Source organism: Capra hircus, chromosome 21, assembly GCF_001704415.2.
Source record: "Capra hircus breed San Clemente chromosome 21, ASM170441v1, whole genome shotgun sequence".
Lineage (NCBI taxonomy): Eukaryota > Metazoa > Chordata > Mammalia > Artiodactyla > Bovidae > Capra > Capra hircus.
The window spans coordinates 33,305,974-33,318,693 of NC_030828.1; the positions used below are offsets into that span (position 1 = coordinate 33,305,974).

Consider the following 12,720-nt stretch of genomic DNA (forward strand, 5'->3'; position numbering starts at 1 on the left):
GCGGGGGGTGGGGATCGCTCCCCAGGGGAATGAGTTGTGCTTTTATGCGCCCCAGAACCCTCCTATCCCTACTTCCTTCTCCTCCGGATGGCTGATAACTAGGATTTCAGCTGGGAGGTGCGAGTAGCCCTGGGCTCTACCCCAACCTTCTTTCCAACCCGCCGCCCTAGCAGCTGCCCAAAGAGCTTGACGCTGAGAAAGGGAGGGAGACCAGAGAGTGGGGAATCCCAATTATGGCTCCATGGGTTGCCTCTCAGAGTTCTCGGTCACGCGCCTGCCCTGCTGACCCCTGGAGCAGGGAGAGAGTTGTTCATGGTGATGCTGGCTGGGCTAGACCAGGAAGGGCACTTGGAGGCACCCTTCCTTGTTTTGGGTGAATTTGGGGACAGAATTATGCACAACTGTGATGCCATCTCCCACCATAGTCCCGAGTTCAGGCCTATGGGGTATTTGGGTTTTTGGCAGTCAAGCCAGCCCTGGGCCTCCGTGCCTGCTTGGAGCCCACTCCCAGTGACCATCTGGAAGAAGTTGAAGTCTTCAGAGATTAAGGTGATGCTGGAGGGTAAATGAGCATATCAAAGCATGGGGAGAGGGAAATTGCCTTTAATAAGGGTGGATGTCCCCAGAAGCTAAGGTGTGGGTAGGGGGTAGGTACCCAGGGGCAGAAGACACCAGCCAAACTGTCCACCCCCAGGTACATGTTGACTTCCTAGTGATGAGAAGTGGACATTTCATCAGGGCTTCGAAGTAGGTCACGCCTGTATGCTGGGGGAGAAGGGCTGCCTCCGAAGAGCCCCCAGGACCCTGGGGATTTGCGGTGTAGAACTCAGAGGAAGGCTGCATGTGGACAAATAGTCCTGAAGGCCCTTGTCCAGCTTCTGCTTGCTGCCAGGGAGAGAAGAAGGTCACTTGGGCTTCTCCCTTCTGGGTCCTTGAGACCAGGCTCTATATTTACTGCATTCACCGGCCTACACTCACTGGACCACAGCACCCCCTGCTCTGAGAACGTCTATGACACCCTTGGTCTGCTCCATCAGTACCACACTTTCTTCCTGGCATTCAAATTCTGTCCAGGCGGCTCCAGCCTTATGACTACCATCACACTCCTGTGTAACATAAGCCTGTCAGCATTTCCACCCTCATACCTTTGCTGTTCTGCCCAGCTGCAGGCCATCTCCTCTCCCACTCTGCTTTTGAAACTCAGCATACTCCACTCCTCCTCCAGGACCATCACAGCCTGTACTGATTCCTTTTGTCTTGAAATACCACCGACAAGGACTGCCCCATTTCTGAGCTCCTTAGCACATCTTACATCTCTAAGTGTCTTACTCATTTACAAACATTCATCAAGCAGAAACTGTGACAATGTCCCCAAACTTTTAAATTCTCTTTGCCCAGTTTCACAAACATTTAGCTCTAGCAGTACTGAACTTGCCACTTTTTCTCCAAAATTTATATATATATTTTTTTTCACGCTTCCGTGTCTTTTCTCATGATGTTTCCTCTACATCAATGCTTTTACTTATCTTGTTGGGCTTGAAACCCTCCTAGTTGCCTTGATGATCCATATCAAATATCCCTTCCAGGTGATTCCCTGATCTCCCCAAGCTGGCTCTAGTGCTTTTTCCAGCACTTTTTAAGCCCCTGAGCTTCCTGCTGTCATGGCACTGATCGCAAAGGATGTGACTGTTAGTTACTTGTCAGCTTCTCACATTAGAGAGTGAATTCTGTGAAGAGAGGACTCAGATGGGACCAGCAGCTGAGCAGGTAGTCAGCATCTCTATGGAAAAAATGGGCCCTAACTTGGGCACTGCTCCTTGCCAGCTGGTGGGCCATGTGGATCTCCCCACTGGAACCTTAGTATCCCCTCTCTCAAACTGAATCTCTGTGGTCCAGACCCAAGAGATGCCAAGTAGGTGTGGGAAGTCCTGCGCATGGGAACACCCACCTGAAGTGTACATAGCAGAAGAAGCCTACAGTCTGGATGAGGAGGAAGAACAGGAAGATGCCAGGCTGCAGGCACGAGGAAACCCTTGGGGACCTGCCAGGTGAGCGAGGGTCCTTGGCTGCTGCTCTCTGAAAAGAGATGTTCTAAGATCTTAGATCAGCTTCTTACTCAGAAGGAGGGAGGGGACCTAGAATCTGGACCACTGTGGGGTTTTGTTTCCCTCTCTCAGTGTTGTGGTACCCTGGCTGTCATCCAGGGAACTCGGAGAGGGGGTAGGGTAGAAAGCTGCCTCCCCACCCCAGCTCCTATGTCCCTATTTGTGGGAACAGCCCGGAGGGCCTGGGACCTGGGATCTTCAAGGGGCCGAAGGCTCTAGAGATACGTGAGAGAGAGAAATACAGAGCAAAAGACAAGGTGATGGAGAGGGCGAGGAAAAGAGCAAGATGGAGGAGGGCACAGGAGAGAGCGGACTTCACCACCAAGCTTTGAATGATCTTGGGCACAGCCCATTCCCATTTATCTTCTGGTCCTTGTGGGAGTTGGACCAAGTGATCTCCAGGGCCCTGCTGGTACTGACAGTCTGTGGGAATCTCCAGAGAGCAGAGAAGGCAGAGAGAAGATGCAGTCCGTGTGCCTGCATGCCCGGGCGCGCGCACAGACACGGACACAGGTGTGCCTGCCAGGAGTCCCGGGGGAAGGGCAAAGGCAGGAGGGGCTTGGGGCGGTGCAAGTGCTAGAAGGAGGCTGAGCCGCGCAGCCCTCGCTCCTGTCCCTCTCACCGCTGGGCCCCGCAGGTCCTTCTGCAGGAGGCTCAGGATCTGGGCCAGCTCTGAGAAATGGTGCTTGGTGCCCACAGGCAGGAAGAAGACCTGGGCTCTTGAGGCCATGTGAGCAGCTGCATCTCTGGTACAGAGTGGAAACCAAGGGAGAGAACCCATTATCGCTTCTGATTGCACCCAAAGTACCTAATCATGGATTTCCCATAATCCTCAAAGGCAGCACCTGGGCGAGGAACCAGGCACCACCCATAAGGCCCCTTTTGGGGACTGGTGGTCTTCCCCCCAACCCAGAACTTCTCCTTGAGACATTTTAGCTCAGAGAAGCATCTCCCGAGAAGCATCTCCCTTAAGCTGTCCATCCCAACCCCAGGGTCCCTGGGCTCTGCCTTCCGTCCCTGGCCCTCAGGGATTTATATCCTCTTCCTCCTCAGGTCCCCAGCCCCAGGGAATCTAGATGTAGGGAGAAGGGCTAGGGTTAGGCTGTAGCCACAGCATGCAGCCTGAAGCCCCTCTCCTCCCATGGATGGCACCAAGGTGACCCCCTGCCCCTAGGGCTCCATGGGTAACTCCAGAGGCCTGGGCCTAGAGTGGGATGCTGAGGGGCCGGAGGTGGGTAAAATGAAGTCAGGGACTGCCCATCCCCCAACTGGGCCTGCTTTTCGTTGTGTTCCCTCCAAGAACCCCCTCAAAATGTACCCTCCTTCCAGAAGCTATCACTGAAGGAAGGCTCAATTTTACTAACCCTCCCTGGGGTGAGAATGTCTCAGGGAGTTGCGTTTAAACCAGGAGTTTCAAAACTTTAAACTTGATTCAGTTAAATTCAGCTCAGTTCAACAAACCTAACTCTGCCCCTAGCCCCTCCCTGTTTTCCAGGCTTTGTGCTTGCTGCTCAGGAGATGATGAAAGTATTAAAGGACTGATGAGGGGTCTTCAGGCAGAGAAGCAAGTTGGTGGGTGGGCACTCCTCTTCCCTCTCCCTCAGGATCCCCCTCTCCTGGTGCCCTTACCTCATCTCTTGCAGGTCTTGCAGCAGAGTCCGCTGTCCATGGAGTAGGGCACTGACCTTGGCTGAGTCCTGCAGGGGTACCAGCCTCTTCTCTAGGGCCCAGGGCACAGCCCCTCTTCTTAGAGTTCACCTTCCCCAGGGATTTGCAGCCCTCTTCCTTCTAGAGGCCTCACTCCATTACCTGGGCCCTCATTTTGGATACACTAGGTTTATCTGACCCTTTGCATCTGGGCTTGTGATTTTCTGCTCCTCCCAAACCATTCTCCCTGAGAAGTCCCCTTTCCCCCTCCCTCTTCATCCCCACCCCCAACCGAGGTCCCAGCCAGTCAACTCCCAGAGCTTGAGCTGCCATCTTGCCCAGTGACCTGGAGAGGGAGCCACCTCTCTCAGGGGTGGGTGGAGCCTGGCAGGGGAAGTCCTGGGCCTGGTGGTAGGACCAGGGAGACATGGCCTTGGAGGACCTGGTCCCTTCCCTCTGCCCTATTCCAGCAGCCCAGGTTCAGCTGCTCTGTCCTGAGGATACGATTCAAACCTCGAGCTGCCAGAGCCCAGCTCACAGGAGCCGCTGGCCTCTTCTGCTCGGCATCTAACATCTTGACTGAGCTCAGCTCTCAGGCCCCAGGCTGGGTCTACCACGGGATGTGATTCCCTGGGGGAGAAGCCAGGATAGCAGTGGAGGGGAAACAAGGATTCTGGTGCATCTGAGCATTAAGCAAGCGTATGTGAATCAGATCACGTGTGGAGCTACATGCAAATAAGCACCCAGTCTATTTCTGTCACTTGTCTAGAGATCCGCATCTAAATACCTGGCAACTCCTTTCCCCAGCCCCAGCCATGGGCTCTGTGGGCCTTTGCTTGTGCCAAGCCCCCCAACCCCCACCTCACTCCCCCACCTGGCAGATCCATGCCACACTGCCACCTGCAGCATTTCACCCCTGCCCTCCTTTCCCTCCAGGGCTTCCCAGGTGGCACTAGTGGGAAAGAACACACCTGCCAATGCAAAGAGATGCGAGTTCAATCCCTGGGTTAGGAAGGTCTACAGAAGGGCATGGCAACCCCCTCCAGTATTCTTGCCCCATGGACAGAGGAGCCTGGTGGGATACAGTCCCTGGGGCCACAAAGAGTCAGACACGACTTGAAGTGACTAGGCACGCATGCACACACTCCTATCTCTCCAGACCTTGGGGGAGACAAGTTCCTGGGTAGAGTGCTTGCCCCTCTTTCTGGACAGAGAGAGCTCACTGGTGTCATCAGATCCGGTGCCTATGGAGCTCGGCTTTGCCGGGCCTGTAGGCAGACCCTTGGGTGCTCGAAGGGCCACTCACCCAGCCTCCCTCAGGCCTGATCTGGCCTGGGGACCCCAGCTGCTGCTTCCATTGCTGCTCAGCCTGCGCCAAGTGCTTGGAGAGGCCCTGGAGGGCCTGCAGGATCTGGCTGTGTCTGTGCAGTGTCTCCTCCAGGCCGGAGCTTTGTTCCCCTGGGGATCGGGGCAGAGTGGAGACAGGCAGGCCACTGGGGTGGGCAACAGAGCCTGTCTTTTGAAGCCGCCTTGGAGAGGCAGAAACGTGTGGCTTCTGCCTCCAAGACTCTCCCCTGAAAAGATGTGTCTGGGTGGTGGGGCAGAGCCTGCTTAGGTACGGCCTCCTCAGGCGCCCCCCCTTCCCGCTGGTTAAAGGGCTCTTGGTTTGAAGGGAAGAGGATACTGTGACCCTCAATCGAGTCCCTGGCCCACCTGCCTATTCCCTGGGTCCCTACCATCTTCCTGGACTCCATAGTTCAGCTTTGGAGTCATGTCTTCCTTGACGCCCAGGCCCAGCGTTGCCCGCAGCCCTTCCAGCTGCTTCGCCAGGCGGAGCTGCTCCATCTCCAGGAAGGGCTGTGAAGGAGGCTGGAGAAAGAAGACACAAACTTAGGCCCCAAACCCAGAGGCGGGCCAGAGGAATCTTCCCACAGGGCCTCCCTCAAGCCCTGTCCCCTCCCTGACCAGTCACCCTGGCATAGGCCCAGTCCTCCCAGCCCTGCTGTACCTCCGCCGCACTCACACACACTCACACTCGCCCACACACACACCGAGTCCTCCCTCAGCTCCGACACCAGGCCGTCCTCCCAGCCTGCTGCACTGCCGATCTTTACACCCGTCTCTCCCACTGTGGCCCAGGCCGCGGCAGCTCCCTCAGGTCTTTGTCTCTGCCACTCCCTCTGTTCCTTCAGGCTCATCTTTGCCATGCCGTCTTCCTGCTCCCCTGGCTGGTTAGGACCCCTCAGTGCTCCCACAGCTCCTTGAGTACAGGGCCTGGCTCTGGGTCACCTCTGGCCCCCAGCACTTCCCAGCACAAGGCTTGGCCTGAGTAGAGCTCCGCAAGCAGGTAGAGAGAAGGGTTGGAATGACCGGTCTGACAGCTGGACATGAGCAGAGCATCCGCGGAGGGGAGGGGAGGGGAGGGATAACTGGGCTGCTTCTCCCCCAGCCCTCCCCCCAGGGAAGGCCCAGGTTCAGCATTACCTCTGGACCCGGTTCCCACAGACTGAAGGTCAGGAAGGACAGGACGTCATGGTCATCTAGAAAGCAGTGTAGCAAAGGGAAGGGAACTCACTCCCTCAGCCCTCACCCCCGGCCTCCATTATGTTCCAGGCAGGCAAGAGATCTGGGTGACTTTGAGCAGCTCTGACCCTCATCTTGCCTCTCTTCATAGGAAAGGTGTGAGGATCAGATAAGCAGACAGGTGGGCTGTGAGGACTGACTCCAACAGAGAGGTAGAGGGGGGCCCCCAGTGAATGGGAAAACTGGTCCTGACTAGAGCCACGGCCACAGGCCGAGCAATACCCTCAAGGCCCGGAGCCTGGCTGCTCCTCGCAGAGGAACGACACAGGGGCCGCCGCCGCCGCCTCATGATTCTGACCACGTCACTCTCCTCCTTAGCAACCTGCCATGGCTCCCCAGTGCCTAGAGTCTAAACACCGAAGTCCTGGCATTCCAGGACGCCACCTCTGATTGCACCCTGCTCTCCAGCTGAGTTCCTCCACAGGCTCTCTGTTACATCACATCCTTTTGCTCCATTTCCTAGATGTCCCTCATGGCTGCCCCTCTTCCTCTTGCCCCACAGATCCCAGCTAGGGACCCTTGTGGAGCCAACAGTGACATGGAAGTGACTCGTGTTTTACCGCATTTGAGACTTTCATTAACTCTGCAAGGCAGACACGAACTTCCCTGGATGGTAACAGAGGTCCAGAGAGGGTTTGTGGCTTTCCTGGGTCCCACAGTGAGGAACTGGCTGGCCCCACCCTAGTGCTTCTTAGAAGGGGTGTTCAGTGGGCACCGCTCCTCTGCCCAGAAGGCCCTCACCTGCCAGAATACTCGTGGCTGCCGAGACCCCAAAGAAACCTCCAGGGGCCAAAAGCAAGGGCCCCACATCGACACAGACCTCATCTGGGTCGCTGGGAGTGAGGCCGCTGTTCAAGGACACCTGAGGGACAGAAAGGGCATGAGTCCCTCACAGGGGGAGCCCACTGCTCTCCCCCAGCCCCAGCAGGGGCAGTGTCCCCACCTGACTCACTGGCTCCCTGACCTGGAAGGCGGGTGGGCAGCTTGGAATCAGAGTGACATGGAGGGGCTCGCACACCTGGGCTCGTGCCAGCTCTCCCAGGCATGTGCTGGAGGCAAGTTAGGAGTCTGTGTAGAGAGCAGGGATCCCTATCGGTGTTGCCCGTGTGTGCCAGGGACCGCGTGTGCTGTCACAGGTGTGTCTGTGGGATCGTGGGAATCCATAGAGCTCTGAGCCCTGTAACCTGCACTTCCTGCTCAGTAGACCCAGGAAGGCAGGAGGGACGACTCACACGCAGCCTCTGCCCCCAGTAGGTGATCCGTGCTCTGAAGGGGTATGGCCGGTTCCGGAAGTCCTGGCGGCAGGAGCCCAGCAGCAGGCTGCCTCCATCCCTGTGGGCACTTGGAATCCAGCCGGGCCACACAGGACCCAAGGCCTAACCAGTAGGGGTGGTCCCAGAGGCCGTGCTGCCCAGGCCTGCAGTGCCACCCGCCCCCACTGGTATGGTCTAGCTCCAGCATCCGTTGCTGTATTCTGCTCTCACAGCAGAAGAGAGAGGAGCAGGAAAGTGAGCCTTGCCTGGCAGAATGCTGGGACTTGGAATACACAGAAGACGCCGAGGCCCGCCCTGGGACGCTTCCCTAGGGCTCAGCCTGGACCAACAGTGGGATTTCTACCCACAATCCCACAGGCCCACCACCGCCTCCATGCTCTCCCACTGGCTTCCCTCTGGGTACGGCTTCTCTTTCTTCTTTCTGCCACTCTTGACCCATAGCAGGACAGACAGCACGAGACCCATCGTAGCCGCCAAGGACAATATGACCAGCCCGCCTCCCCGCGGGGGTGAAGCAGCTGGTCCAGAGAGTTAGGAGTGCTGAGACATTCTGAGTGTGTCTGGGCTCGTGGACAACACAGAAGCTCTGACGGCAGCGAGCCCGTCACCACCGCCTTAGGCCGAGAGGGGGCAGCACTGAGCAGGGGAAGGGGCCCCGGCGGCGTGTTTGCCCTCTGAGCCCCTATGACCTTGGGCAAGTTGCCTCACCTTTCCAAACCCGAGATCCTCCATCTTTAAAATGAGGATAATAATTGAAACTATCTCATAACATTGTTATGAGGGTTAACCAAGCCATGAGCCTGAAGTGCTTGGCGTAGTGCCTGGACTACAGTAAGCTCAGGTCATAAATGTTAGCAATTATTCTAATTGTTATGAGCTAAGAGAGAAGTGCTAAGAGACACTGATGACCTGGCCCAGCTACTGAGGAGGCATCTTGGCTGTGGAGGGATGGGGAGCCATGTCATTGGAGAGAAAACGACAGTGCTGGCAGGCAGGCAGGCAGCTGGTGCAGGAAAGGGCGTGGACCCTCCACCGGCAAGTCTGGCCTCAAATCTCAGCTCCGGGCACAGCTGTGTGACCTGGGGCAAATCACTTCTCCTCTCTGGGCTCAACATCTTCACCTGTAACTGGGGCCTAATAATCCCCACTTCTCAAGAGTGTCAAGAGGAGATGATGGGAGTGAAAACACTGACCACAGGCCTCACCCTGCGTCATTTCACTACACCCGCTGCCCTGGGGCTGTTGGGTTCAGTGAATTGAGGACTCCGTGGAGTAATTCCCAAGAAGAGCAAGCCAACCCTGGTCCCAGGCCCTGGAGGAGGCTTGGCTGGGACCTAGTGAGAGGGGGGCCCTGGGCAGTGTCATCAGCTCAGATGAGAGGGCACCAAGGACACACTGCCCTAGGAGGAGGGCTCTCTGTGTGTGGGCCGCGTGGGTACCCACCGAGCTCCTTGCAGCCCAGGAATGAGGCAGGGGCCAACCCAGGCGGACCCTTACCCAAGCGGCTCGTAGAGGATGTGCCTGTCTGTGGCCAGCACGTAGATGGCAGGGCTGTTCTGTGTGGGAGGCGACAAGCAGTCTGAGACCCGGGCACAGGGCAGAGGGTGAGGGTGTGGGCGGGACAATGGGCAGGAGACCACCACTCACCTGGGCATCTTGGGCTGAGGAGTCGAAGAAGATCCCAATGCCATCCCCCAGGTCCGGTGCCCCCAGGACAGGGCCTACCTGGCCCCTGCCCTGGGTGTACCACATGGCCTGTGGGTCCACAGCTGCTCAGCTCAGGGGTCCCTGCAGGACGCTGGAACCCCGGGCTCACCACCAGCTTCTCTGACCCACCCCCTCTGCCAGACCTTCGTGGGGACCACTCACCATGCCCTGGGCTCCCCGGCGCCCCGGCCCGGTCACCCTCATCTGTATCTCCACCTCCCAGGCAGGGAAGAGGACGGGGGTTGTACTCCACACAGCGCCACTCCGGTTCCGCATGGATGGGGCCAGCCGTACCTCCTCCAGGCCCAGGATGGCATCTGCGGGCCAGGGCAGCTCAGGGCCTGGGCCCCACCAGCCCCTGCTCCCCCATCGCACTCTCTCACTGGTCTAGGCTGGGCTCCAGAAGGAGGAAGGAGGAAACATCACAGCCAATAGGTAATAAGCTGGCTGGTCAGACAGTGGAATCCACCAGAGAAGTGGGGACTGGGTCTTTGCCAGGCTGAGGGAGGGTCAACAAAGTCTCCAGACACACATGGAGCGCTTTACCTGCCTTCTCACATAAGCCTCATTGCAAGTCTGTGCAGCTTGCTTTTATAGGGCCCCATTTTATCTTTTGATTATTTATTATACTATTTTTGGCCACATGGCATGGGGGATCTTAGTTCCCCAACCAAGGATCGAACCCATGACTCCAGCAGTGGAAGCTTAGAGTCGTAACCACGGGACCACCAGGGAAGTCCCAAGGCCCCATTTTATAGATGAGGAAGCTGAGGCTCAGAAAAATTAAGGAACTAAATGAATGGGAACCCAGCTCCCTCTGATTCCAAAGTACAAGCCATTTCCACCATGAGAGAGATTTGTGTCCAAAGGGAATGGCAACCCACTGCAGTATTCCTGCCTGGAGAATCCCATGGAGAGAAGACCCTGGCGGGCTACAGTCCACGGGGTTGCAAAGAGTCAGACATGACTGAGCAAGTGAGCATGGGAGCATTGTGTTTCTCAGAGGAGGAAAGAGAGGCCTGTGAGGGAAAGGACAGCTGGAGACCACGAACGCAGGGGAGCACCCTGAGAGAATAACCCGGTGGAGGGCCAGGGCTCCAGGCTCTGGACACATGGGTATGTCCAGACAGAGGTGAGCCTTCCTGGTGGGGGCACCTAGGGGGCATCTCAAGGTGGGGAAAGCATGAAAGCAGAGGAGGGGACTGGCCGTGGGGATGGAGTGGATGTGAGAATTACCACTGATGTGGGTGGGATGGGGGAGAGGGAAGGGAGGGGCGAGAAACTGAGGCAGGCTTGGCAGGAAACAGAGAAGGGAGGCCAGAGGCCCTGCCCCAGCTGCCTCCACTCCCCTGTGGCCTGCCAGCCTGGAACCTGGCCCAGGGCCCAGACCCTGCCAGCATGTCCTGGAGACTCCTAATCCAGCCTGTTTGCTCAGCAGAGGCCAGAGCTGGGGGCAGGGAGGCTCAGAGGCTGCAAGGCCAGGAGGGCTGGAGCCCTTGGGAGCTACCATCGCCTCTGAAGTGGCATGCAGGAGGCAGAGGTTGCCCATGTCTGCCACACTTCTGTGCTGGGCCTCTGGTGGATTGTTCAGGGGACCTCACTGCAGACTGCAGGCTCCTCGAAACTGACTCAGCCCTGTGTCTCTGGGCAAGGCACAGAGGACATGGGGGTGAGCCAGATAAAAGGATGAACGAGTGAATGGACAGTGAGCATATCTCTGAGTGACCTTGAAGAATGTGCTTCTGCTCCCCCATATGTCCTGGAACACCCTAGACTTGGCATGGCCCAAAACAACGAGTGTGGTCCTACCATCCTGTACCTGAGGCAGGGCCTGCTCCGTGCTATGGGGAGCAGCCTCCTCCTTTGTTTACCTCCTGGGTCTTTGTGAGGGAGAACTGGGCTTAAAACCCTGCTAAGAGGGCCTGTCTTCTTAAAGGGATATTTGCTGTGGTCTTAGGAATGATGCTGTTTTTCAGACATTACATCTCATAGACACAGAAATACACAATGGATCTGCTTTCTCTCTTTGGTTTGGCTGCTAGGAGGCTCTAAACCCGGTTCATGGCTCAACTCTGAAGAGTGGGAAGGCTTCACAGCATATGTTTTGGCAGTAAGCCATGTTCTCGGACTCATTTCATGCCTCAGTCCTAACACTATGTCTCATTCTTCTGGCTTACTCCAAATTTAAATTCCTCTCAGTTGCATAGGTCCATATAAGTCCTCGAAAATCTTTTTAGAACAAGACCGAGTAGAAGACATTGTTTGTAGGTCTGGGTTTGGAAGGCCCTGAATACAATGTACGGGCTAAGATGCTCTTGTGCTTGCTTCCACCCAACACACATGCACAGGGCAGGGCTGGGACCCTCTCTGGTGAAACAGCTAGCCACGAGGCTGCCTCCTTCCAGGCTGCCCCAGGTCTCCTGGACAGCCACGGCCTGACGGTGTAGCGCCAGAGGATCGGCTTGTGCTGATCCAAGCTGCCTTGCGTCTGTGAGTCTGAGCCTATGAGCAGGTGTGTGTGTGTGCACAGGTCCATGAGGCAGGGTGGTGAAGGGATCTCCAAGGAGAGGCAAGAAGAGAAGGAGAGAGAAGTCCCAGGGCAGAGAAGGGGAGAGGCAGACAGGAGAAGCTGAGGCGGACAGGTAGGGGTGGGGCTGTGGTGGTGGGGCAGGAGACAGGTCGGCTGGGGGGTCCTGGGGCCCCTGGCACTGTCTGCTCCAGGCCTGGCCCCGTCTTGGCAGTGGCTGTACTGGCAGGCCCACTCCCCACCCAGTCACAGCCACCCAGATCTGGTCAGCCCCTCCCGTGCTCTGAAGAACACTGGGCAAGGCTGGTCCTCACCCGACATTTTACCTCCGTGATGGCTCCAGAAGGGTATTCCAACCCCAGGCAATGCCAGCCTCGGTCCTTTGAAGCTGAGCTTGTACTCAAATCTTCGCTGAGGCAGATGGCCCCCCTCGGGGCTGTGGGGGTCCAGGAGTACGAGGAGCAGAAGGCAGAGCAAGGGATCCAGGCCACGGACCACCCTCATTGCGAAGGGAACTAGTAGCCGGGCCCCAGGGTGGATTTGCAGCTGGGAGGATAGGGAGGGGCTCCTGGGATGGGGCCAGGTGGGGAGGAGCCAGGATGGCCCAGAACCTGGGTTTTTGGCACTGTCTTCTCCCTCCCTCCCCAGCACAGACATCCTGTTCCTTTCAGGCCTGATCTCAGGCCCCGCCCCACCCTTTACCTCCAGCCTGATGAGGCAGCCTGACCTCCTGCCAACCTGAGCTCTGCCCAGCTCCTCGGCTCAGGCCATCCTTCCTCCTTCCTTCTGTCCCCGCGGCTGCAGGGCCTCATCGGGATCACTGGGACGAGCCACCATCAGCAGCTCTGACTTTCCTCCCTGCCTGGGATGGGCCCCG

General features: G+C 57.3%; 1 protein-coding gene across 1 annotated transcript; it reads right to left on the minus strand.

Annotated features, from left to right (window-relative positions):
* On the minus strand, nucleotides 586-12,470 carry LMAN1L (lectin, mannose binding 1 like). Its single transcript, XM_018066365.1, has 13 exons — nucleotides 12,170-12,470; nucleotides 9,479-9,633; nucleotides 9,257-9,364; nucleotides 9,107-9,165; nucleotides 7,568-7,667; nucleotides 7,077-7,197; nucleotides 6,237-6,292; nucleotides 5,489-5,621; nucleotides 5,059-5,210; nucleotides 3,735-3,802; nucleotides 2,728-2,851; nucleotides 1,949-2,076; nucleotides 586-885 (listed from the first exon to the last, which is right to left on the minus strand). The coding sequence occupies exons 1-13, from the start codon at nucleotides 12,345-12,347 to the stop codon at nucleotides 753-755; spliced, it is 1,515 nt and encodes a 504-aa protein (XP_017921854.1). The 5' UTR covers nucleotides 12,348-12,470; the 3' UTR covers nucleotides 586-752.

What these genes read in the sequence shown, in the direction of transcription:
- LMAN1L (XM_018066365.1), bottom strand. Translation starts at nt 12,347, where the DNA reads ATGAGGGTGGTCCGTGGCCTGGATCCCTTGCTCTGCCTTCTGCTCCTC. An exon ending in GCCGGGGAGCCCAGGGCATG is followed by an intron (nt 9,365 to 9,478) that starts GTGAGTGGTCCC and finishes GTGGACCCACAG; the next exon opens with GCCATGTGGTACACCCAGGG. An exon ending in TGTGGGAACCGGGTCCAGAG is followed by an intron (nt 5,622 to 6,236) that starts GTAATGCTGAAC and finishes TTCTTTCTCCAG; the next exon opens with CCTCCTTCACAGCCCTTCCT.